Source organism: Chrysemys picta, chromosome 4, assembly GCF_011386835.1.
Source record: "Chrysemys picta bellii isolate R12L10 chromosome 4, ASM1138683v2, whole genome shotgun sequence".
NCBI lineage: Eukaryota > Metazoa > Chordata > Testudines > Emydidae > Chrysemys > Chrysemys picta.
In genome coordinates this window covers 150,057,452-150,083,292 of record NC_088794.1, presented here as the reverse complement: position 1 = coordinate 150,083,292, position 25,841 = coordinate 150,057,452, and the positions used below count along the sequence as shown (strand labels likewise).

At 38.4% G+C, this 25,841-nt stretch overlaps 1 protein-coding gene across 1 annotated transcript; it reads right to left on the bottom strand.

Moving 5' to 3' along the window:
* Positions 1-1,365: 1,365 nt before the first annotated feature.
* On the bottom strand, positions 1,366-25,334 carry POLE2 (DNA polymerase epsilon 2, accessory subunit). Its single transcript, XM_065593997.1, has 19 exons — positions 25,171-25,334; positions 22,406-22,506; positions 21,135-21,210; positions 19,498-19,575; positions 18,241-18,334; positions 16,204-16,278; positions 14,898-14,981; positions 13,618-13,666; positions 13,141-13,197; positions 12,222-12,294; positions 10,691-10,863; positions 8,530-8,619; positions 8,284-8,338; positions 7,052-7,111; positions 6,877-6,954; positions 6,227-6,335; positions 3,654-3,830; positions 3,347-3,414; positions 1,366-1,683 (listed from the first exon to the last, which is right to left on the bottom strand). Exons 1-19 carry the CDS (start codon positions 25,236-25,238, stop codon positions 1,665-1,667), a joined length of 1,584 nt encoding a protein of 527 aa, XP_065450069.1. The 5' UTR covers positions 25,239-25,334; the 3' UTR covers positions 1,366-1,664.
* Between the last annotated feature and the right edge of the window lie 507 nt (positions 25,335-25,841).

The window sequence follows — 25,841 nt, the reverse complement described above, 5'->3', positions numbered from 1 at the left end:
CTTTCGTTTGACTGTTTCTGCCTCTCCTCTTTACTAGGATATAGGGAGGATTTATTACTCTAAGACAGTGGTTCTCAACCAGGGATATGTGTACCTCTGGGGGTACTCAGAGGTCTTTCAGGGGGTACTCAACTCATCTAGATGAGTGTTTCTCAACATGGGGGGTTGCAGCCCCCAGGGGGTCACAGGATGGGTTTGGGGGAGTTGCAAGGCCGGCATTAGGGGATGGCAAGCAGGGCAGTTGCCTGCCGCACCATAGGGGGTGCCACAAAGCTAAGTTACATGGTTCAGCTCCGGTCGGTGGGGCTTTGGCTTCGGACAAGACTCATAAGGGAAAAACAGGCTTAAGTATCACACTGAAATGTAAATAAAATAAATCGATTGGAATATAAATATTGTATAATTATATGGTAAAAATGAAAGTCAGCCATTTTTCAGTAATATTGTGCTGTGACACTTGCATTTTTATGTCTGATTTTTGTAAGCAAGTAGTTTAAGTGAAGTGAAACTTGGGGTACACAGACAAATCACACTCTTGAAAGGGGTATGGTAGTCTAGAAAGATTGAGAACCACTGCTCTAAGGGATGTCTCTGTCCAAACCGTGTGCTCTTCCACAATTGTTGGCTTTCCCCTAGTTCTTAGTTTAAAAAGTCCTCTATGACCTTTTTAATTCTGCATGCCAGCAATCTGGTTCTGCTTTGGTTTAGGTCCTTCCTGTACAGGCTCCTCCTTTCCCAAAAGGTTCCCCAGTTTCTAATAAACCGAAATCCCTCTTCCCAACACCGTCGTCTCATTCACGCATTGAGCCTCTGCCTGTCTAACTAGCCCTGCGTGTGGGACTGGAAGCATTTCAGAGAATGCTACTAAATTTGGCCTCCAGAACCTGTTTCCTACCTTTCCTTATGTCATTGGTACCTAACAAAACAAGGTCAAGCAGTTAGATACTTTAATGTTCCTGCTTGTTTCCAAGGTGTCTATTGGATCAGGTGCAAACGTTTTATGTCACACTCTTTAGCAGCCAAGCTCAAATCTTTCTGTGTATGCCAAAGGAAGCCTTTGATTGCCAGTACTTTTTTCCCCTCACTGGTATTTCACTGGATTTCATCAAAGAGGGCAATATAGCCAAGACAAGGTGCAGGCTACTCTATGCTGGTTTCAAAGGAGACTAAGCAAATATTTAAGGCACATACTTATTTTTAAACTGTCAAATCAAGTGTAGAATAAATCATACAAAACTGCTCAAGAAAGAGGTCTTCTATATCTGTGTCAGAAGTAGATCCTGACTTAAAGACTAGCACAAGGTTAAAAAACAAAATTCTCGGAAGAGGCACACAATTTTGAATACGTACTTAATGTTTAAATATAAAATATATCCAGTTTGAGTATCTGTTTTAATTGCATCCGCACTTCTAGTTTTCGATCTTGCAGGTTACTCAAACACACAGTTTCTTAGAAGAATGAATGATTCATAATATACTAACACTGACTTTTTTTTCCCTGTAAAATTTATTTACAAAATGTATCAGTCTTTTGCATTGACATTTAAATATGAATAATCTAACACACAATAAAATAAATCCATAACCATCTGAAACAATCTAAAATTAGTTCTGCAGTATGTTGGAACAGAATATTTGACTTCTTCATGCAGTCTTTCAGAAATTCAGAGATCTTGAAGTTTGCTGAAAATATAAAAATTAAATATTGTTTTTAATAACATGCATCATTGTTTTCTTGAAACTAATTCACTTACTACCATTATGCTCTTTCATACCTGAAAGTCTCAAATATTTGAACAGATTTACTGCCTTTTAGTGGGGTATTTTCTATTTTCTGGTCAAAGCTGTCTGAACACGTCTATTATAGACTCCCTTATTTTTCAGGGTTTATACCAGCCATTTAAAAAAAAAATCTAGACAGACTTATTAACTGAATCACCGAGCTCTATCTAATACAAGAAATATTTTTCACATTTCTCCTAAGCTTCTATTGTAATTGATTCAAAATGAAGCAGATCTCATCACAACAGTAAACCTACTATACAAAGCTTTCTCTTTCCAGTACATTCTGACTGGCCTTTTTTCCAATCGCTGTCTGGACCAGATGAAGTTTACAGGTGTAAAATACTGGAAATCTAAAACTAACCCACAACCGCTTGTTGACTAGATCGAGGCACAATACAGCACCACCTCCACTGAGATTGCCAGATGTCCGTTTTTTTACCAGAAAATCCAGTTGAAAGGGGACGTGTAGTGTCTTGATTGGACACCAAAAGTCCAGTTATGGGGGGGGGGGGGGGGGGGGAGAGGAGAAGAGAGAGAGAGAGAGGGAGGAGCACCCGGTCATCAACCTGCGCCAGCCCCTGCTCAACCAGGGCAGGCAGGCTCCCCGTCAGGGGCTGTAGTTCTCTGCCAGCGCAGGGGCAGAGAGAGCCCAGCTGGGAGGCGGGGGGGAGGGGGGAGCGTAGGGGTGGAGGCAGAGGATTGAGGGATGATGAGGGGGGAGAGCAGGGGGTTGGGCATGGGAGAAGAGGCAGGACAGGGGGAGGTTCCGGCACTCCTGCAGTAGTGTCTGGTTTTCAAAAATTAGAAAGTTGGCAACCCTAACCTCCATAAGTTAATTACTTACTTTCAGCATCACCACTGGGCTTGAGGTACTGAAAAGTCTAAGGTATTTTTTGTGTGTGTTAAAAACTTACTGATTGTACTATTTTATCACCTAAATGTTTACTATAATTTGTAAATTTATGGTTTGTTTTGTAGGGATTCAGGACCCTGAATACACATATACACCTCTACCCCAATATAACGCGACCTGATAGAACACAAATTCGGATATAAAGGAGTGCTCCGGGGGATCAAAGCAAGTTCGATATAACGCGGTTTCACCTATAACGCAGTAAGATTTTTTGGCTCCCGCGGACAGCGTTATATCGAGGTAGAGGTGTATTTATGTATAAAGTATTAGTCAAAAATTATGTGTTAGTTATTGGAACATTTGATTTGCGTCCAGCTACTGTTAAGATATTGTTGCATTTAAAAAATAAAAAAGCAAATACAAATTCATGTTAGTGGAAAATGGCCTGTTCCTGCCCTGAGATTTGTGTACTTCACTCCCATTAGCTTCAATGGGAGCTGCATGTTTGTTTCAGAAGGCAAAATCTGACCTTCACTTCACTGTCCCCAAGAACGCTATATATGGATACAAGTAGACCCCTGTGGGGTAACCAGAGATTATGTTCTTTTGTCTAGATCATTAAATATTCCTGTTCATTCTGAGAAGAAAGCAAGCAGAAAGTGGTTATGTTAATCATTTGTTAATAACATCAGGTCCTGAAGCTATTACCTGTCTTCTACTGTTTTGTTGGAGGGATAGAACACTTTGAATGAAAATCCACTTCTTGGAAAAGAACCCTATAATGAAAAATACACCAAACTTGTGTCAGCATTTGTAGTGTTATTGTGCAAGGAACAAAGTGTAACTGCTTTCTTTTTGTCTGTTAACCATACAATAGTTTCCCTGCTATATTTGGCCTACTAAGAATACTTAAAATAATTTCATTGAATAAATTCAATTTTAAAGATATCATACAATTCTCTGCTTATTGGCAATGTAGTGTCCTTATTTTGGCAAAGCATAAAGAAAATCTTACAGGATTTATGCAAAGGCAGTCAGTATTAGTAACGGTGAAAGGATCATATTTATCTGCAGTGACGATCAGATCTGGCACAGGGTACACTCTCAAGGTGTAATCATATGCCCAAAATACAGGGCTGACATAAAGTGGAAGTGGAGTCAGATGTCCTTGTGATAATATAGTCTTTACAAACTGCAAGGCAAAAATAAAAGGAAATCAAAATGAAATGTTCAATCAACCAAAATTCATGTTTGCCATAATTAGTTACCAATTCTCCATCTTAAAAGCAACTCAGAGATGCTTATAGTTTTCATGTATTTCTCCTCTCTTGTTTATTAATCAGTGACACTTGCAGAAAGGCACATGTGTTTGTGAAAACAGCATCTATTTCTGCTTATGTCTCACTAGAAATCCTAATCCTTCTGCACCACAACTCCATAACAACTAAGTGTGAGGTCTCAGTTACAATCTCAAGTAATGAACAGCAAGATTAATATACACATATAATATAGTCAAATCAGAATTATTCCATGGATCATACTGTGTTTGAAGAACCACCAACCACTGTTACTGGAAGCATTACATACATGTGACTCTGTGGTTCCACTGATATTAATGAAGACCTGAATACGCAATAAAGTCAATATGATGGCAAGGTTTTCCCTGCCCATTAAATTGCTTTACTGACGCAGACCGAAAAGGAGGAGGGCACTATGGGAACAACGGAATGCAGCTCTCAGAGGGAAAATGCTGTGGAGTCATGCAGAAAGCATCCTTGCTGACACATACAATAGGAGGGAGAAAGGTATTTTTGTCATTAATATAGAAAGTAAAGATTTGTGGCATGCGTGCACACACAAAATGAAGATTTGTAAATTTTGTTTCTGACTGGGTTGCTCTTGACACAAAAAGGCTCCACTGTGGTGTGATGCGGTAAGGGAAGGAAACCTCAGAGACAAATAGGTGCCAAGTTGTGCAAGCCTTGGGTACCCACAAACAAAACTATATAAACTCAGCCACCATTCTGACCCCTGGAATATCAAGGCACAACAGGATATATTGTGCTAAACCTTTCATTAAGAAGTCAGAATTTCTTGGCACAATGGCTATTACTGGCAACATACACACCCAGAACACTAGTTGCTAGAAAGTTCCAAACTTGTGCACATAGGTGCCTGGACCACAGCAATGGGATCCAGAGAGACAAGGACTGAAAGAACTCTGAATGCTGCCAGTTTGTGTTAGATCTTCAGTTATTTTACTATAGAACTTGCTTCTGAAGTAGTAACATACGCACTGAACTCTTTTTACAATACTGTCCTCAGTCATCAAACATTCTGACTATTATGAGGTTTTGTTATACTGAGGTAAGTGATACGGAACTAAAAGGTACATAAATCTTGTATAAAACACTGTAAATCAAGGAGATCTTAACAAGAAATGTTGGGCATTGTAGACAATGATTATTTTTAGTATTCATATATCATGTGATGTGATAATCAGTATATGATATATATTCATTATATGTTAGAGTTGATTTGTAGGATGATAAAAGTATAAGATTAATCAGTATTTAGAGGAACCAAGTATTAGACATGAGTAAGACAAGCTGAAATGCAAGACCTATAGGCCGAAGCCTGCAAGACTTTAGCTTAGCTACTTTAGGCTTTGGAGACAAGAAATTATTGCGCAAGACAATGACTGAGAAATAACCCACGAGATGATGGGAAAGAGGGATTAATCAGTAACATTGCGAAAGTACAGCTGGGAAGATTAAAATTAAATAATAAAATGCTGAAACAACAAATTCTTAACAAGTGCCCTAACCGCAGACAAAGGTGGTACGTCAATGTTGACAAGAACCTACCCAGCCTATAGAATTTGGGGTCCCTTGTGTTTCCAGGGGACACAAATCAATAAGAGAGAGAGGGTTGACACTTTTATGGACATACACAGAATGTGGGTATAGATCAGGAGTTCTCAAACTTTTGTACTAGTGACCCCTTTCACATATCAAGCCTCTAAGTGCGACCCCCCTTATAAATTAAAAACACTTTTTTATGTATTTAACACCATTGTAAATGCTGAATGCAAAGCAGGGTTTGGGCTGCAGGCTGACAGCTCATGACCCCCCATATAACCTCAACCCCCTGAGGGGTCCCGACCCCCAGTTTGAAAACCCCTGGTATAGACAGACTCACAGTATAAAAGGGGTGCCCAGAGCAGGGAAATTGGGCTTCCTATGGGAAACTCCAGCAGGACCACTCTTGTATTGATAGTCCAATCCATGAGAGGGCCATCTAGGAGGATGCGAGTATGTCTGTAGGTATAACTAGTTCATTATACGCATCCATAGGAACTGTATATGTTGTGACATTTACAGCTTTGTTGGTAACTTTAATAAAACTACTAAAAGATAGATGCTCTTGTTGTTATTTGCCTATGGTTTCATGTGTTCCTATGAACTCTACTTCTAAAACTAACAGAGGTGACGCTGTGGAATTTGAGACAGTAGCCGCAGAGCTGAACCCACTGAGGGATAATTAACATTGAATAGAATAAAAGGCTACAGCATACTCTTAACTTACATGGTTAGGAATATCCAAGTTGGTGCTTGGAAAGCGGACGCAATTTCTGCACATTTTATTTACTAAATCTTCACGAAAGATGATGATTTCTTGTGTGCAGTATTGAACCCTGAATAGAAAATACTGAATGAAATTTTAATTTTCCTGGCATTGGAATGAAGTAATACATGTTAAGAAAGCCTGGAAAAATATTTCAATGTCAATCTCTTCCCTATTGTTTATACCTACAAAAATTAAAGATAAATTGCAATTAAAACCACTTTCTCCAAATCCTGACATCACACCTCCCTTTATTTCCAAATATAGAAAAGTAAACACATTGGATCTGAGCTGTCTTTGTTTATATTTCTGCTACTGAACTTTTAGGTGAGGGAAGAATACAAGATAATTGCACACTATGTATAGATACTAATTTTAAAGGATACATAGACTTCTTTATTCCTCAATAAATAAGTAGAAAAGGTTTCAAGGTAAAATGTACCTTTTACTGCTAATGTTTAAAACTAATTTCCCTCTAATATATTTATTGTAGCTATCACACATTTTAAGAATGTTACTTCTACACACAAACTGGTCACTTATGAAAACAATATGAAAAATAGCAATAAGCGTTTGGCATTCTCTAGTTACTGTAAAAGTCACACATTTACCTGCAAGGATTTGTAGTGAAAACTGAAAATGGCACCTGCTGTCTGAATTCACTAGTGATGTTTTCGGCTAGTGGTGGCCTACAACAAAGAGTAACATTGCAGAAGATTTGTATGCTCTTTAGCAATATTGTACTAGAAAGTTCTTAAAATTAGAAAAACCATGTAGCAAACTCGCCTTGGCAAAATTGGACCAGGACCAGGATCTTCAGGACCAGGAACAAACACAAATCGACTGCTATAAACAATTTAATGCATAACTTGTGTTTAATATAGGCATAATTGCAATTATCTAAATTTAAGCTACATATTATGAATCAAACTACACAGACGCTTAAGTAATGTTACTCTATGGGTACCCATTTTGGGGACCAGCTCCAGTAAATTGAGTGCTGTTATTACAAATTCAGAGCATCAGAAGATGGAGAGGATGAGCTTGGCTATCCCTGCCTTTCCCTCAAATCCATGTAGTAGTATTATTTATTTGTATGACCATAGTCACAGACCAGGGCCCCATTGTGTTGGGTGCTGTACAAACACAAAACTAAACGAATCCGTGCTCAAAGAGCTTACATCGAAGTATAAGACGAGACAACAGATGAACAGACAAGTGAGCACAAGGAAACAATGAGAATATGGGTCAGCATGATTGGCAATGGTGTCAGCAAAGCAATGGCCTAACCACTGTCAAGTTTTTTGTAGGCATCACAGCAAAGGTGAGTTTTAAAGAGGGTTTTGTGGGGAGCGTCAGCCTCACAGCCATGGAAGGAGGCTTTGAAAGACCAGAGAAACAGGAACAATGAAGTGTAGGGAGATCATTTACAGGAGCTCCCCTTCTACTACATTGCTCCTAAAATAATGGCTGTGGAAAGCTGTTTGGGGGAGAGGAGGAAAGGAAGTGGGTCTGTATCAAGCCAATATTTCTGATGAAACTTTCTGGGGCTTGCATAGCTTGAAGGCCTGCAGTTGCTTCCAGCAGTGTAAGATCTTACATTTGCATTTATAAAATCCAACTTAGGCGCTGATCGTGCAGCAAGCTTTGCATGGACAGACCCTCCACCGGGCACCAGGAACGCACAGAAGTTCACCTGAATATCACTCTGGCAAGATCAGGGGGTATAACTAGTATACATGAAAACAGTTCCAGAGCTGGAGAATTGGTCTAACCTTTGTTCAACAAACTAGCTCACATTACAGAGCTATCACAGGCTGGACCCAAACCTTACACACCTCCCAAAATAATAATATGACCTTGTTTCAACACTGTGGCATGGTACTGTGAACAGCTACACAATCATAGCTGACCCATAGTAATTAATGAAGTATTTAAAAGTAATTAGCACAACTATTCTGTTAACTTTTTCACATAATAAACATAACATTACCATTATGTAGCATTTTGATACATACCTTTTATGAATGCTGGGGTATTCACATATTATGTCAGCAAGAGCCTTGAGGGAATCTGAAGTCAGAAAAAAAATGCATTTAAGGATTTCTTATGACACTATCTGTCTGGACATGTTTTAATATGTCTAAAATATGGTCTCTCCTAAAACATTCAAAATGTAATATAAGTGAAAAAGTATATATTTTAATCAATATTTGTTACCCATTTAATGTACAATAAATATCCGACTACAAAGACTTTCATACCTTTTAGGGATTGAATTTGATTTTTTCCATATGGTGCAGATGAAAAATTTCCACAAAAGAAAAAGCAAGTTGGAGGCACAGAGGAGTAACCTGGGAAAGATACATGGACATTACACTCAGTATTCCTTTGTACTTTAGTATTCTTCACTGATAAACAGTTCACCCTCCAGTCTGTTTCATTAGGATCAGAAGCTGGGGCAGTGCTTCCAGCTTTATCACTGTTAACGTGGCCAAGCAATTATTTTAAAGCAGGAATTTAGGAGACAGCTTGCTTATTTATTCATTTATAACTATTTAGAGGGGAATGGGATTGAGATGCACCATCTCATTTACAGGGAATCCTCGGTTATCTGCAGCAACAACACCACAGGGTCTGCTCCAGCTCCAGACTTCAGTAGGAGCAGATTAGGCCAATAGTTAGTATTTCCACACAAAAGCAATCAAATCACACCAGATTTATTCAAAATAAATACACTAATTTTAAAAATGCCTACTTTCCCTTTACAATAGTAAAAAGGACAGATACCCTTACAGTATCTGTAAGATGTGTGTATATATGTTCCAAAGTTTGAGTGTATGAACACATGCCTCTCTCTCTTCACTAAAAGGTAATTCCAACATACTACAGTGTACTTATTCCTTCTTTAGATTGTTAATTAGAGGTACCTCTCTAAACTAGTCTAAGTCTCTCTGACAAATATTTTAAATTCAACAAATCACAAAAAGAAACAGCAACCTGATAACACCAAATACTAGTAAGTAATCCAACAAATTAAAATAACCAAAATAAACCAAATTACCAATAAAATTAACAAGAACAAGTACTGAGGCTTTCTTATATATCTCTGATTTACATCCCAATTTTTTAAATTATTCTGTTCCAGGCTCAAGTTTTGTTCCACTGGCTTAAAATTCAATTGATAAATGAAGCATCTAACAAAAGATTTTATGTCAAGAAAAATTTAACTCCTAACCAATGTCTCTATTCTGACATTTCTCCCAAATATTACTGTATGTTTTTAAAAAGTATGCCATATTTATTTATCTATAAATAAAACTCTTATTTGACCTAATTTTTGAAATAGTAAATCTATTACATGCATCCTAAAAATCTATTACAAGCATCCTAGGATACTTAACTGATCAAGATCCCTTTATTACTTTATCATATGCAGTCTTACACCAGTTTAATTATTTTGACAAATGTTGACAAGAAGTGACTTAATTGGTTTCCATAATGTCTGATACTAGGATAGAGTTTGATAATTTGTCTCCAATTTTCAATAAATTAACAGTAATTTCCCACCAATGATTTTGATTTTTCCACCTCCAAACATTTCCATTCTAACCAAGGCAGAGAATACATTTTGTTCCAAAATACTTTTGGAACGCCAAGAGGCAACTCATGGATCACTCAGACATTTGCTGTACAAGACCTGTCAACACTACTAATGTAATGATATGTGTGTGTGGGCGGGGGAGGGGTGGGAAGAAACAGTGCATATTTTAAGAATAAATCATAGCATGTTCTTACTGCTAAAACCACCAAGGGCACAAGAGGCAGTATTAGATTCCATAAAGGAAAAGATTTCTTTAAAAAAAAAAAAAAAAAAGGCCAAGGAAGAAACAAGGCAAACATTCTTGTCACATCACATAACATGGCTACAACTCAAAACAATAGTGTTACTAAAGGAAATAGAGAGAACTATCTGGGCTCACAACTTTTTGCAAAAACACAATGCAGATCAATTTTAAAAATGGTTAGAGAGGGGTCCAAATAAGAAAAATAATACAAACCATGAATCAGAGCTGCAACCACTTAAAGAAAGATCGACTTTTCATCAGAACTGGGTATAGATTTGGCAGGGTTCTACACTCAATAAGATGTGCCCCACGTAACTCTCTCTCTGAATGTAAGGTTATCCAGTCATGTGTTCATGCTGACAGTGGCATGTGGCTAGTGACTATTACGCTGCTGCCCCCGCTTTTCTCAGCATCTGCTTAACAGTGACAGATTAGTTGTCATATCACAACTTGATGAAAAAACACCACAACTCCTTTTTTGGCAAAAGAACCTATTTAAAGTCATAAAGCCAAATCAAACTGCTGAAACATTCTTCAACATAAGGGTCAGCTAAAAAAGCAACAACACTGCACCTACCTGAAAACATAGTGTGAAGCTTTTCTAACACTTCCACTTGGTCCAGCCAAACATCAGAAACAAAAACGAACATGGCATCTTCATTTTCATCCTCCAGTTGTTTCAGTTTTGCAGAAGCTTTTACTGAAGTTGAAGAAGGCCCTCCAAAAAAGTTTATGTTCCCATAATATGCCCTACATAATTAAAAACAATATTTTGTCATTCTTCAGGTTTTTATTTATTTTAACATGTTTACTGCCGTAGTAATTAAGGGCCACTCAAGAGTGGGACCCCACTGTGGCAGGCATTGTACAGAGTAGTAGATGGTCCCTGGCCTTAAGAGCTTACAATCTAAATATAGCAGGCACACACAGGACGGGAAAGGGGTAGAACATACAAGCAGAGTGAACAATGTAGTAGCAGCAAACAGCATGTTGGTTCCACAATTTAATTAAATAAATTTATTTATTTTGGGTGAGTTTACCTTAGGAGGAGATCAGCTAAATAGAAAGAAATGGGAAGGGGAGAAGAGGATAATGGGCAGGTGTGGAGTGAAGATGAGGTGAAGAGACTGTGAAGGAGGAGTCGGGGGAATGGAAGGGTCGGAGCAAAGAGCTAATCAGCACAGGGCAGATAAACTACTGTCAAACTGTAGAAAGTTCTTTGAATGTCCAAAGATCTAAAAGGTCTCTGCTTTGGCTTCTTACACCCCTGCCAGTTTGAAACTCTAGCTGGCTCCTCTTGCAGTCCACATGGGGGCACCACCTGGATCCTGAGACCTAATGCCTGCCAGAGTAGGGGGGTCCTCCACTGCACAGTTCTGGATTCAGAAGGCTGCTGGGGGAAAGGGTGGCCCCGGCTGATTGTCATTTTACCCCTTACTTCCCCCTCCACTCCCTCCTACTGTGCAGCAGTCCCTGGTTTGGCTGCTTCTGCCTCTACTTGGTGGAGTTTCTGCCTGGAGTCTCTGGTTAACCCCTTTTTCTTCCCAAATCATTTTTGGCTTCTGGCTATGACCCATTTTCCCGATTAATATAAACTTTTATTATGAAAAATCTTTACTAATTGAAAATTAGACAAGATGACATTCAGTATCTATATGGGGGGGAAATCAAGGGGTGAAGACAGAAAAGACAGTCATCCAGACATTAAGCTTGGGCTTTGACTTGCTAAACTTTAACACGTTCTCATTGGTGTCTTGGTCCTGGGTTCTCTTTCACATTCATCCTCAGAGCAATCCTTGCATCCATTTCCTCATTCCCATGCAGTAGTTTCCCAATCTCTATCTAGCAAGGGCTTATATCATTATCAATATTAATGCACAAAAGGCCCGATCCAAAGCCCCTTAACCACTGGGACGCTTTCCACTGACACAATGGGGTTTGGATCAGGCTCAAATGGACCAGCAAGATATAAAAGTCAATGCAACATTTTTAAGAAAAAAGGAAAGCACACCGTTGATGTTCTACAAATAACAAACAATAGCAGTACTTTGAAAGGTATAACAAAATATGAGAAGTCAGAATGAAGTAATTAAAAGTCATTTTTATACCTAGTGGTAGCAGAAGGCTCAGTAGGTGGAAATCCAAAAGCATTCACATGGAATACTTGATCTTCATACCAGCCTAGGAAATTTAATCCCCGCCCCACAGAAATACATTTTAGTAAATTGAACATATCTTTAACACTATTTTATACTAACATTGTTTCAATTTAATAAAAAGCAAAAGCTCAAAAATATGAAAATGACACTACTTCCACCCTCTTATTTATTTTCCATTTAGTTAATTATGAAATCTTTAAAACATTATATATTATCATAAAATAAGAAATTGTTGATATTATGTAGATTATATTATGCATGTTGAAATTATTTATATTTTATAAAGTAAAGTGCTACCAGTAAGAAAAGTTGTCCACCTGAATTTATGCCAACATAGACACCAAAAGCCCCAATTCTGCACTTAGACACACGTGCTCAAATTTACGACTGTGTGTAGTCCCATCACAGTGTTTGCAGGATTAGGGCCTTACTAACAAGATAAAGCATTTTGCAATCTGAAAATACTGTATTTGCCTCATTAAATTATTTTCTAGTCCCACACCAACATTGCCACTATTTTCTTTCCCCAGTTTAATTCTTTTTTTTTTCATGCACATCCTCTCCACACAAACTGAACATCCAGTCTTGAGAGGTGCTAAGCACTGTTGGGTCCCACTGATTTCACTGGAAAAAGAGTACTCACAACCTCTCGGGGTTGAACCCCATAAGACAGCGATTGGCTGTGAAAGATCCAAGCTCAGAGGCAAGAGTTTCAATCACCCTCTCAGTTCACAGACAAACCTCATTAGCATAAATACAGACTTAAATCATTTGCTTCTTTATCCACCTCAAGAGAGTATATTGTTACAATAATGGTCCGAAGAGAAAGGATAATAGTTTAAAAGTTAGCAAAAAAATGTTGTTTTACCTTCTGCCAAAACAAAGCATGACTCAGTATATAAGCCACTGTGGAACTGGTGCAAAGCTGTTAAGGACAATGTTCTTGTTCAATGGGGATACTGAAAGAAAATCTATTTTACAGGTGGTGTAGAGTAAGGCTGGTTGGGGGCAGTGTAAATGCATTACATGCTGAATGAGAGTAAGGTGATCAACCTGGTAGTTGGCTGCATGGATAGCACGTGAACAGGAACATCCCCTAACTCCAGACAGGTTTCCAAGAGACAGAATACAAACCCCACTGCAACAAGCCCAACCCCTTTTTATGTCTTTGAGCTGAGGCAAACTCAGTTATTATCATGGAAAAAAGTGGAGGACTGCAGTTGTGTATGTGTACTTTTAAAATGTAATCGTTCGCCTTTTTAAAGTGTGAAAAAAAACAGTTTTACAGTAATTTTTCTGAAAACCTCTTAAATCCCTAAATTGTATAGAAAGGATATTGCTTTACTAAGGTCTAGCTGAACAACTCCTGTAGGATCTTCCAAGAAAAATTTCCCCTAAAAAGTAAAATTAAAAAAAATCAAAAGCATATCAAAACAATGTATACCTCTAGATCAATGGAGATTATGCTATCACACTCCAGAGAGAAGCAAAGAGTCCACACTATTGTCAGGGACCCTTTTGACCCCCAAATCAGAGCTGATAACAGGGTAAAAGCATCTCATTTCCCCATCTTCAGCAAGTGCTGCATGTGGCTGCATACTGGGGAAGACATTATGGGAAAACGGGTTAACCCTTTTTCCTATATTTGTTAGGCACCTACTTATTCTTAGACACTGGTTCAGAGAATTCATGACTCCAATGGCAATCACCCTTTGCTAGAATGTTGGCCAAAGGAGATCTCACACAACCTCCCAAACCATTCTCACAAAACGGATTACTCAGGCACCAACTGCTGGCTTCTTCATAACAAAAACAAATATTTTCATTGTGCTAGTCCATGCCAAACAAACCAATTTCCAAAACCAACCCACAACCTAACCACCTCTGATTTTAGCCAACAACTTACATCAGTGACGGAACCAGATTATCGTTAGGCACACTGCATATTTTTGGCTTCAATCTTGATTTTTAACAAGTTTCAGAACATATAAAGGGAAAGCATTTGATACACTTATTCAAGAAAAATCATGTCAGATGTTTAAATTTAAAGACTATGTCGTTTTACCTTTCCTAGATACTTGAAACATACCATATTGCAAAAAATGCTTCTAGTTTATGAATCTAGCAATGACTTAAGCAAATGTTTTTATTTCAAACATTGCAACCTTAGAGAATTAAAAACAATCTGATAAAGGATGAAATTGTAAAATATTTTATCTGCAGAAGTTGTTTTGATTTTTATACCCTTCTTTATCGCAAGAGGTATAAAAAATGCACTGGCAAGTTCAGACATAACATTTCAGGATTTCAGTGGTTGAAGTTGGAACTCTCTAGAAACTGTCTGACTAACAGTCCAGATTTACAGGAAGTTGAAGTGCTACAAAATTCTGTCCTTTGAAGAGAAAAATGCAGTTACCCTTATGTGTAAGTTATTGACTGTTCCTAAGAAAGCGTTCCGTATAAAAAACTTTTCCTGCATCATTTAAGTCAATGGGGGTTTTGCCATTGACTTAAATAGAAGCAGGATCAGGCCATAATTGAGATATTTAAGCCATATAATTTTTTAAAATATTGTATTGCTGAAAGCATGACAACTAAAAGACTCCACAATAAAATGTATCCTACCTCTTTTAGCTGTGTTATCATCCCAAGAACAATCACTTCCCCAACTTTAGCTGTATTGCCCAACAGAGTTTCTATTGTTTTAAGCTGGAATCAAAGAGTGAAGTAGGTGAGATTTAAATGACACCTTCTATAAGTCTGTTCTTAAGTAAGCAAGTTAAGTACTGCACAGTACATGCTATAGTTTGTATACATAAATTAGTTATAATATGATTCAGTTTTACTGGTAACTTGAGGATACATTTGTGTGTCATATGCACCAGTGTTTAGGGAGAAAAAGTTGTTAATAATGGCTATCTTAAAATTGTTCAGTGGGTGAAACAAAAATGGCAAAAATATGAGAAGTTTAATTTACAAATGGATTAAAATTAAACATACGGGGCCAAATTTCTGCCCTGGAATAAATTTTGTCAATGATAGCAACATACATTTATCAGCAGAACAGAATTTGAATCACAGAGCTAGCCCACAAGTCATTTGGTAACACCAGTCGCTTTTAGTTAAGAGTCATGGTTAGGAGGACTCAAGACAACACCTGATTCTTCAGAGTTCTGGAAATGTGACACAGCTGATACCAAAAGTCATGTGCAAGGAAGGTGCAGTCTATATCACGACCGAGAAACCGTATTTTGTTGGGCCAGATTGGCATTATACTCTAATCAGAAGAAGCAACCTTCTTAGTGTCAGCATACACATTATGCATGCTCCTGGTGACGGGGGAGACGTAGCAGTCAAGAAAGTAATACACTAGTATAGAATTAAGAGGGATTTATTCCAACTCAATTTAGATCTATTTATTTTGCTCTTTCAAAGCCCTTGCAGCGCTTTCGATATGGAGAAAAAGGAAGGGTCAGGACAGTGGATAACGGACAGGCTACAATTTGGTACCTGAAGCTCCCAACCCACAGCACAAATAAAGACACAGAAAAAGAGAGCGAGCTTATTGGTAGTAGGCTGATGACTTTATTAGCTCTAAATTTGTGAATTTAGTGCTTATGAAAGTGAGGGATGGGGAAAATATCTCAAGCTTAATGGAAGCAGTGTGGGAAGGTTCTCTGCCAATGCACCTCAGCCAGACCTCTCTTCCAGTTAAAAGTTGTTTTTGAGCAGCCTGCTCGTCATGTTGAACTGAGCCAGATACAAAGATTTTGTGACGTAGAAAGAGACTAAGACAATAGCAAATATCTCATGTTCATTGGGTACAAAAGTCAGGATTAACACTTGGGTAACAAGTGGGGAAATATTAATGAATTAAACCACACTGAGCATACACTTCTCCCCCACCCCAAGAAAATACTAATATTTTTACCTGGAATTTACTCCTGCTGTCATCAGGATGAGCACCAATCGCTGAAGGAGTAAACAACTCATGTCTATGAGTCCTCTAGAAAAACCGAGATTAATGTGATCTAGTTAAAAATGATCACCACCACCCAAAAAAAGGAAAAGTCGACTCACTACATACACACTATATGAAATGCTATTTTTAAATTCTCTTATTCAGTTTCAGCCAACATCTTGTGATTTGGAAACCACAATATTTTTTAACAAGAATTTACTTCCAAATAATACCTGCAATAAAACAGAAGTTTGAGAGGTAACTTTTTAAAGACATGCAAGATGTCTTGTTATATATTATTTATAACAACATTAGTACCTTGGCAGGGAAGAGGTCCCAGTGATGGACCCATTGTACGAAATGCTGTATACAAACATATAGTAAAGAGGCAGTCCCTGCCCTAAAGAGCTTACAATCTAAAAAGTTAAGCTCCTGCATTAATCTTTGCCTGGTAAACATAGGCCCCATCATTCAATGCTTTAAAAGTGAATGGCAAAGAGAATGAAGAAAAGTTTTCAGTTTTACAATGGTATTTGTTTCTTTTAATGGCTTTTATGCACCCACTAACATGGTACTTGAACACCTGACCCAAAAATAAATGCAACAACAAATAAAACTGAATTCCAATCGGCAACTCAAACTGCTCTAACCCCAGACCATCCCAGCATAGTGCAAGCAATAACCCAACAAGGTCCACAGGCTAATAAATCCCTGACCAAAACAAAATGTGATTGGCACCTCTAGTTTAAGCTTAAAAAATCCCAGCCTTCTGGAGAACCAAAAAGAGTGAGTTACGTAACCAAAGCCCCCTCTAATGAAAATGCCCTGCCTCCAGCAATCAGGAATGCACATCTAAAGCTCTCAGAAGAAGTGCCTCAGTTTATCATAGATACCATGATATGGCATAGGAAAAGAGGAGCCATCTATGGTAGTCAGAGTCCACATGATCTGGAACTTCACAGATCAGAATCTACACCTTGAATTGCACCTAGTACACTTCATGGAACCCAGGGATCATGTGCTCAGATCAACAAATTCTACTAATCAGATAGACGGCTGCATCTGCACCAAATAAAGCTTCCAAGTGGTCTTCTAGGGGGTATCTCCCAATAGAGCGCATAGCATAAATCTAACCAGGCTATGACAAACGTATGGATGGCTGTGAGGAAGAAAGCCAGAGCCTGGAATAGTACATTTTGTAAATTAAAAGACGACTAAATAAAATCTCTTAGCAAACAAGAATGCCTCAAATATTAAATAAAGTATGGGGTTTTTCGTCTTTTAATCTGCCAGAGTCCCAGCCCACACTATACTAATGACATTACACTCAGTGAAACATGGAGCCAGCCTATGTGAGAATTAAAGAGTCACACACATTCCTCCCTCACAAAAATGCATTTCAATTTTTAATGGTTTCTATTAAAAAAAAGTCAGAGAAAAGTTTGGTGCATGCTACTAGTTTGCAAAGTTTTTATTGTACATAAGGTACATAGGTTTTTCTATTAATAGTCTTACTTTCCAAACCTGTGCAATATAAATTTATTAAGGAACAAATTCCATCTCCACCTCCCACCCTAAACCTTCCCCCCCGCCATCTCCAAACTCTAGCAGTTTCCATTATGCATGCGATGTTGCCAGTGCAGCACTGCCTGCAACATCACTTGAAGCAGTAGCTTGTAGTCCACAGTTTCAGTGGACCTTAAATTTTAAGGCTAAGATAGAATCTGTTTGGTGCATTCAGCATATAGTTCAAAGGTTGGTATGTGATTCTTAATGTTATTCACAGATCACCTTTCAAACACAGTAACAGATACCAAAACACATTAGAATCCATAATGCCATATAATTTCATAGGATAGTCAATTCAACCTGTAACATCCTGATTTTATAAGTTTACAACTGTGGCTCATACTAGTGCTCCACTATAAATGCCTTACTATACATATCTCTCTCTCTCAGAGCATGAGATGACAACATTAAACAAATCAAAACCTTTCTTTCCCTCACCTGCTGCAAGATGGTGTAGCGTTCACGAAACAACTCGGCTTTATCCCTGGCAGTTCCAAATAAATTTGGTGCAGGATGGTTGGTCATTGATAGACTGGAAGAAAGTTAGTCATGATTTATTTATTTGTTTATTTTTTTAAAACAAAGACCCAATGATATTTTAATCTAAATCTCTATATAAGTAGGAAGCTACAAAGTCTTCAATGCTATTGCATATTTTATTTGGTCAGTGAGGGAGTTTTCTGCTAGAAATCCCATTTATTTATATATACTGAAGATTGCACTCATTTTCTCCCCTTTCACACCACCAGCACCTCTTTGTCACATCTTTCCAGCTGAGCAGCACTGGACACAACTCTGTTTCTTAAATGAATAAAGATATTATCCTTGTTCTGGCTTAGCAGCACATCTTCACACAACTCCCAGCTCCTGCCAACCTTGGAAGCTACAGAGTGGGATTCAGAATTAAAAATCTACAGCAACCATGCAGGATGCTTTCAGTAGGCCAGCAGAATCATGAACAAAAGTTAAGAAAGGATTCTACTCTAAAGAAAAATAGGTATAAATTCCTTCACACATCAGTTAGCTATGAATAGATTTCTGTGTGCTACAACATAAGCAACTTGTCTATAGAGTTTACTACAAAATCAGACAAATAGGAAAAAACCACACACACTTTGTGAGGCATGAAAGCCATCTCATCGAAGGGGATGGATTAAGTGCTATATGGACTTCTTCTGTCCCTCATCAAATAGCATATAACAAAATGTTCAAACCAAAAAACTGATAGACAAATACATACAACTTAGGGCCAATATCATCACCAGCAGTACTGCATATATTGTACCAATCATCACAGAACAAAGATTACCTATTTTGACTCCATGCTACTGAAAGAGAAAGACTTGACCTATGGCCCAGTTGTAAATATATTTACCTGCCATTATTTACCATGATCTTTAAAACAGAGTAACCTAATGAGTTCAACTAATTTTGTATAGAAGTAAACCCTATTTAAAAAAAAAAAAAAAAAACTCTCTCAAAAAGAGTTTGTTATAATCAGTTTTCTAAAGGCAGCTTGTCCACAACATATTCACTCTTGACTCACGTATCATCCATCTTGAGACCAGCACACAATCCAAGAGTGAAAGTTTGTAGATGGCAATTTTAACTATACAATAATAAAGGCTTTGATACATGGACAATTAATAAGGTCAGAAAAATAGCAGCTGAGACTTAAGAAATGGAAAGACTTACGGTAGAAACTTCTTCCTTTCTGAATTATAAACATAACGTGGAACGTCAAAGGCCCCGATAATATTGAAAATGTGTTCTCTGAAACCACAATACATTTAAAGCTTTATTTGAGAAAAGAACTATTCCAAGAAAACAGCTAACTTCAGTGCTCCACAGAAACCTCGTTTGAGTAAAAGAATGTTAACACATCCCTTTTGTTAACTCTTTCATTCTTTTCCTTTCCAATCCCCTCCCCCGACCACTGACCATTGTGTCTGCATCTTATTTACAGAAAATATTGTTTTTAAATTCTGAATGGAAATTAAAGAGAAAATAAATTGTGCGCTCCTTTTTCTTTCTGTCTTTAATTAACAAAAATTGCCAAATTTTTCAAACAAACAGAATTTGTCAAGATTATTTATTAATATGCACTGGTACCTAGTTGAAATAAAATAGTTTTGGTACGGTCAAGATAATTTTTAAAAAGTGGCTACTACATATGCATGCTACTTTTCATACCATTTCGTGGAAGGGTTGTATGCCACTGAATTTATTGTTGATTCCCTTCCAACAATTAATCTAAGTTTTTAATCCTTTTATTATAATTGTATCAGCTTCAGAGTTGATAAAAATTACAGCATTGACTTGTAATGTCAGGACGTATTGAATCTTACAGGCAGAAAACATCCATGGTTGCCTAAGGGAGAAAATGCCTTTCTTATGGAACAACATGGCTCTCTGACGGATGCTTTGTCTTTGAGTTTATCACAACAGAATTCAAGAGATACAGGAAGGGAGACTCTTTGGTCCACAGAGCTCTATTGACTTCAGGGGTACTCTGCACCAGGATCTACCCACACAGATTTCTCTTCAGGATTGAGACCTAAATATGTGAGAGCAAGTATGTGAAACAAACTACTTATGTTGTTATAGTTCTAACAAACTGGCAAAAGAGAAAGTATTCCAAGTCAAATGGGGATATGCCCTCATATCTCGGAACTATGGAGTTGCACCACCTTATTGACTTTCTTAATCATTTATCTGCTTTAGTCAGTTTGTATTACAATCCCAATAAACACAATTTTAAATAAATCCTTTCATATTATCTATAGCTATGTGTGTGTATCACACAAACACACATAATACTCTCAACAGCCCCAACAATGGGTCACAGTTTTCAAAATTCAGTAACAGTCTAGTAAAAGCAAAACTGAATAGAAAAGAGCATCATTAAATGTTTCAAGAACAAAAGATATCTTAAGAAATGCAAAAAAATAATAATTTTGATGAGTAATAATGGAAAAGAGAAAGTTCAACTGAAAATGCACAAAAATAAAGTTCATTCTCAAAAATGTTTATTTCTATTTTTGTTGGTAGATATTCAATATGTACTACGTATAACAAAAAGCTATAGCATTTTAATTTCAGAATGTTAGAACCATATCACAATCCCTACAGATCTATACTTGGGAAGAAAATTTGCTAAGAAAGAATATTACTCAGTTTTAAATTAAATATCAGGAGACAAAAAACACCGAGCAATTACTCTGTTATTAGCATTGCAGAAAACATCTGACATTTATTCCCCAAGAAGAAATCAGTGAATGCACTCTATATAGCCATAAATTTCAAATAAAAATAAATGTGTATCACCGTACATAGTTTCATCTAATGACTGGCTACATTCCTGGACTGCGGCTTCCACTGTGGCCCGTTCAATCATATTAGATGACACTGAAAAGAACATTTCATAAGATTAAAATTACAGCCTATGGAAAATGACAAGTATCAAATTAAATACACCTCTACCCCGCTATAACGCTGTCCTCGGGAGCCAAAAAAATCTTACTGCGTTATAGGTGAAACCGCATTATATCGAACTTGCTTTGATCCACCAGAGCACGCAGCCCTGCCCCCTCCCCCCCCGGAGCGCTGCTTTACCGTGTTATATCCAAATCCGTGTTATATCGGGTCGCGTTATATCGGAGTAGAGGTGTATGTTTCAAATATTTTACAAAAATGGTTCAATATCCTCCTTCATAGTGTCTCTTAAATATTATTTTCAGTAAGTTACATATGGTACCCTAAATTTTCTATGGCAAATTTCTAAAGGCAGTTCACTAAATATATTTGCCAGAAAGCTACATCTCTACACAAATCTTCATACTGTTATCTGAGTTAATTCACTCAGAATTTAGAACAAGATCATTGTAGTTAGTCCCTGTCAGCCTGCCAGAATAGCCTACAGACATTTCATTTACTGCAGGTTCATTGTTTCAGAAGCTTTTTATACAGGTTCACATAATCTGAGCATTCAACAAACTGTAGTCTTCATTGTGTCCAACTGAGATATTTTTATATTTTTGAAGTTAATTCTATCACTAGTGATAGTGCTGTCACTGTAAGAGTGGTACCTTCTTTGTAGGAAAAAGTGCATAGTTTTACTGGGTCCCAAAGAAAGCACAAAATTCCTTAAGGATTTTTCAGACAGCATTAATCCCTGAGGCTGCTTAAAGGTTTAAAAATTGTATTTTCAATTGCACAGACACATGTACGCACACACATACGTAGGCAGTACTTAAACATGAAGAAAATTTAAAATTTAGTTTTCAAAGCTTTAAAATTGGTAACGTTTTTGTTCTAAATCCAAGATGGAAGCCATGACCTGGAATTAAATAATTTCACTACTACTGGGACAGTCAGGAGAAGCAGGGCTGCCAGACTTCTGAAGTGGCAAAATTACATTGTTTTTTGATGAAGTGATAAACCTTAATATTTAGCAAAACAGGAAGTCAACAGTAAATATATGTAACATACATCTATGTTCAAACAGCTTGACTAGAACAAACACCTTAGTGAGCTGTCAGTAGGTTTTTCTTTTTACAGATAACATAAAGGCAGGATTGGTTTAGAAAAAAAAGTTACTTACAAGGCTGTTTTTCAACAGCATCAATGATGTTTTCTATTACATCTTCAAGCTCTAACTCATTGACAGACTGAAGAGCTTCAATAAGGTATTTATTAGCTTCACTAATTGGAATGAAAAAATAAGTTAGCCAAGATAAGAAATTAATATTCAATACATAAATTATATGCTTTATAGCCACTATTATAATATTGGCACGTGCACACACAACTGCTATAAGGCTTGTGGTTATTAGCAAGAAAGAGCATAGAAATAATTATCCTGATCCCATCTAAATCAAAGATGCTCTGAAATTAAAAAAGCTCCAAGAATAGAAAAATTAAGTATAAAGCAGCAGGCCTTGGTGATCTCAATAGATCCTAAAGGCAGGATGCTCACGGGACAATCCAATGTCCTACCCTACTATGTAGGCTTTTAAGGAGAAGGCAACACAAAGTCTGATCTATCCTAGAGACATCGTCATCTTTGGGGAGACTTATTCTCTTGACACAGTTGAAGTATGATGCTCTGAATACTATCCATGGAAACGTTAAAAATAAAAGGGAGAGAAGACAGACATATAAAAGGGAAGGGAATGAAGGAAGAAAGGAGAGAAAATACAGGGAAAAATATTCCTTCCACTTGGACCAGAAACTCAAATTATTATATTCAAAATACCACCGACTCGCTCCCACAGTTCTGGAGTTCCCACTCATCTGAAGGAAGTATTGAAAAGGAAGGATAGAAGCTCTCTTCTTACAAAAAAAAATTGACAATCAGAGTAGTTCTAAGATGTGTATCTATAGACAGGGCTGTCAGATGCCTCACACTGCCAGTATAACTATTATTTTGCAATAGAAGGGGGGGAGGAATCAATATAAGAGCTATTTTAAAAAGCAATATATAATTCCACTTAAAGTAAGATTTTTTTCATCTGCAGTCCTTCCCTAAAACTCATACTAAAGGACAGTATTTAAAGAAAAGCAATTCTGTGATTAATGTCATCTAACAGCTGATCAAAAATTACATTTTTGTCAACAGTATGAACTTCAAAATATTTCACAACATTTAACCTCTGGGTCCCAGGAGCTCTGAACTTAGAATCCTTAGAAATCTCAGTAATGAAATAACTGTAGGACACTGTCCAAAACAATTGTTGTTTTTAAAAAAATGTAATGCCCTGCATAACTGAATCCCCTGTCCAAGCCAAAAGGAAAAGAGAATCACTATTGTAATAAGTTCTCTAGACAAACAAATATGAGCAACAGAACCACATTATTGTAAATAATTGAGCACTGAAATGAGGATATTAGTGGTTGGGTGTAAGTCTCCTGTTAGGCTTTGTCTATAGTGGAACTTGAACGACAAAACTTTTGTTGTTCAGAGGTGGGGGGAAAAAAAAACGCACCCTGAACGAGAAAAGTTTTGCAGACAAAAAGCGCCCATGTGAAAAGCACTCTGTCAGGGGGAGAGCTCTCCTGCCGACAAAGCTACGGCCGCTCATTGGAGGTGGAAGTTTTTTGACGGTGGGAGAACTCTCTCCTGCCGACAAACAGCGGCTACACTGCGCGCCTTTTAGCGGCATGGCAGTAGTGGCACAGCTGTGTTGCTAAAAGGTGTATAGGGTAGACATAGCCTTAGATTCTTTCTAGACTAACCCTAGGCCTGCCCTCAGATCAGGCTACCAATGGTGTTGAGATGCACAGAATGCTCTACACAGCCATGTTAATTTCCATGAGGAACCTACTTGAAAATAAACTCATTTCCTTTGCAACTATAGGCCCTAATCCTCAAAAAAAATTAGGTACATAAATGACTTTATGCACTGTGAACCCCATGGGACTACTCATAGTGTGCAAACTAAGCATCTGCCTAAGTCTTTGTAGGGCCTAATTATTTGAGATTTAAACCATAGTTAATAAATTTTATACCCATGTAAAGGGAGATCATAGGTCATAAATCTCACACACAAAGTTTATGATGAACCCTAATCTGTAGCATGAACCTACTCCTATTCTCAAGGCTTTTATTCAGTAAGCCACAAGTGAGTACTCTATTATTTCTGTTTACAATACTTTTAAGTGCAAGAGAAATAAAAGCCTGCCAGCTGGGTTGCAGGAACAGAAGTGAACCAGATAGTATAAAGCTTATACATCCCAAGCATGTCTGGTGAGTGATAGCTGGACTAGTGGTTTCATACGGAGGCCTGTATTTAAAATGACAAAGGATTCCTTCAACCGCTAGCAGGAAGAGTTTTACTTCTGTTCCAGTATAACACCAAGATTAAGGCCCAGATCCTCAGAAGTACTTAGGCTCCTAACTTCCACTGATTTCAATGGAAGTCAGGAGCCTAAATACCTGTGCAGCTCTGGGCTGAAGCCTGTAAGATCTGTACCACGTATTCTCATTATTGGGCAGACAAGACATTACACGTTAAAGTGCCTGACTGCTGCTGTCTCTAGCCTGGAAGGACGTATTTTCCACCTCCCCAGATTTTTCTATGGGCCCATTATCGTGCACTGGGAAGACACTGAGGAGTAGGTTTCTGAGTATCAGTGTCTCGCACTGGTGATGGAGGACGGTGGGTCACCCGCGGGCGGGCCAGGCTCTCCCCACTTGGGGCTACCAGGGTCGGGAGGAGGAATAAGTCGCTGTTATCAGCCGCTCCCCGCCCCCCAGGCACGGGAAGGGGGCGCTGCCACTCTCCACGCTCGCTCTGTACCACCCCGAGCCGGGCCCGGCCGCGGGCGGAGAGCGGGCCCCGAGCCTCTAACGGGCCGGCTACTCACGCTCGGAGCAGCAAACCGTGCATCTTGAAGGCAGAGCCCACTTTGCTCCTCAGCTTCTCTGCAGCCATCTTGAACAGTTGGCGCCACCGGGCGACGGCCCCGCCTCTAGGGGCTGGGCTGGGCTGGGCCGGGCCTGTCCCCTGCCAATGAGGCGGGGCGGGGCGGGGCGGCGGACGCAACGGCTCCCGTGGGCGGTCTCAAGCTGCGCTCTAAGTTCCCCTCAGCTGGGGCAGGCGCCGGGCATTGGACAGCTCAGATGGGCAGGGCAGGGCAGTGCTTGTAGGGAGGGTCATGCTGGAGACCTGTATCCCCTGCCATCAGCATCTTTGTTACAATCGCCTGCGTTCCCAGTAGCAACAGACCCAGGCCTTGGTCCTATTCGGGGGGGGGGCGGCATTCCTACACATCATCTCTGGTATTGAGCCATGGGAAGGGGGAGCATTTTTTTTCTCCTCAAAACTCAAAAAAGCAGAATCAATATATTGACTTCATTGCAGTTTTAAGGCACATCATATTTATCAGAGCCAGTACACATCTGAGAGGTTTTTACACCCTCCTGTAGGTTCTACACTATCTTTTTTGGTCACATAAGTGAAACATTTCAGCAGGTCTTTTCACAATGATGATCTAAGAGTTGGAATTAAACTTATTCCTCTTTTTGGAGTTCATGG

Coding starts and splice junctions, on each gene's coding strand:
- POLE2 (XM_065593997.1), bottom strand. CDS start 25,238: ATGGCTGCAGAGAAGCTGAGGAGCAAAGTGGGCTCTGCCTTCAAGATG. Junction 16,279..18,240: donor GCTACACCATCTTGCAGCAG/GTGAGGGAAAGA, acceptor CGGTTTTTCTAG/AGGACTCATAGACATGAGTT. Junction 13,198..13,617: donor AGTTGTTCAGCTAGACCTTA/GTAAAGCAATAT, acceptor TGTCCTTAACAG/CTTTGCACCAGTTCCACAGT.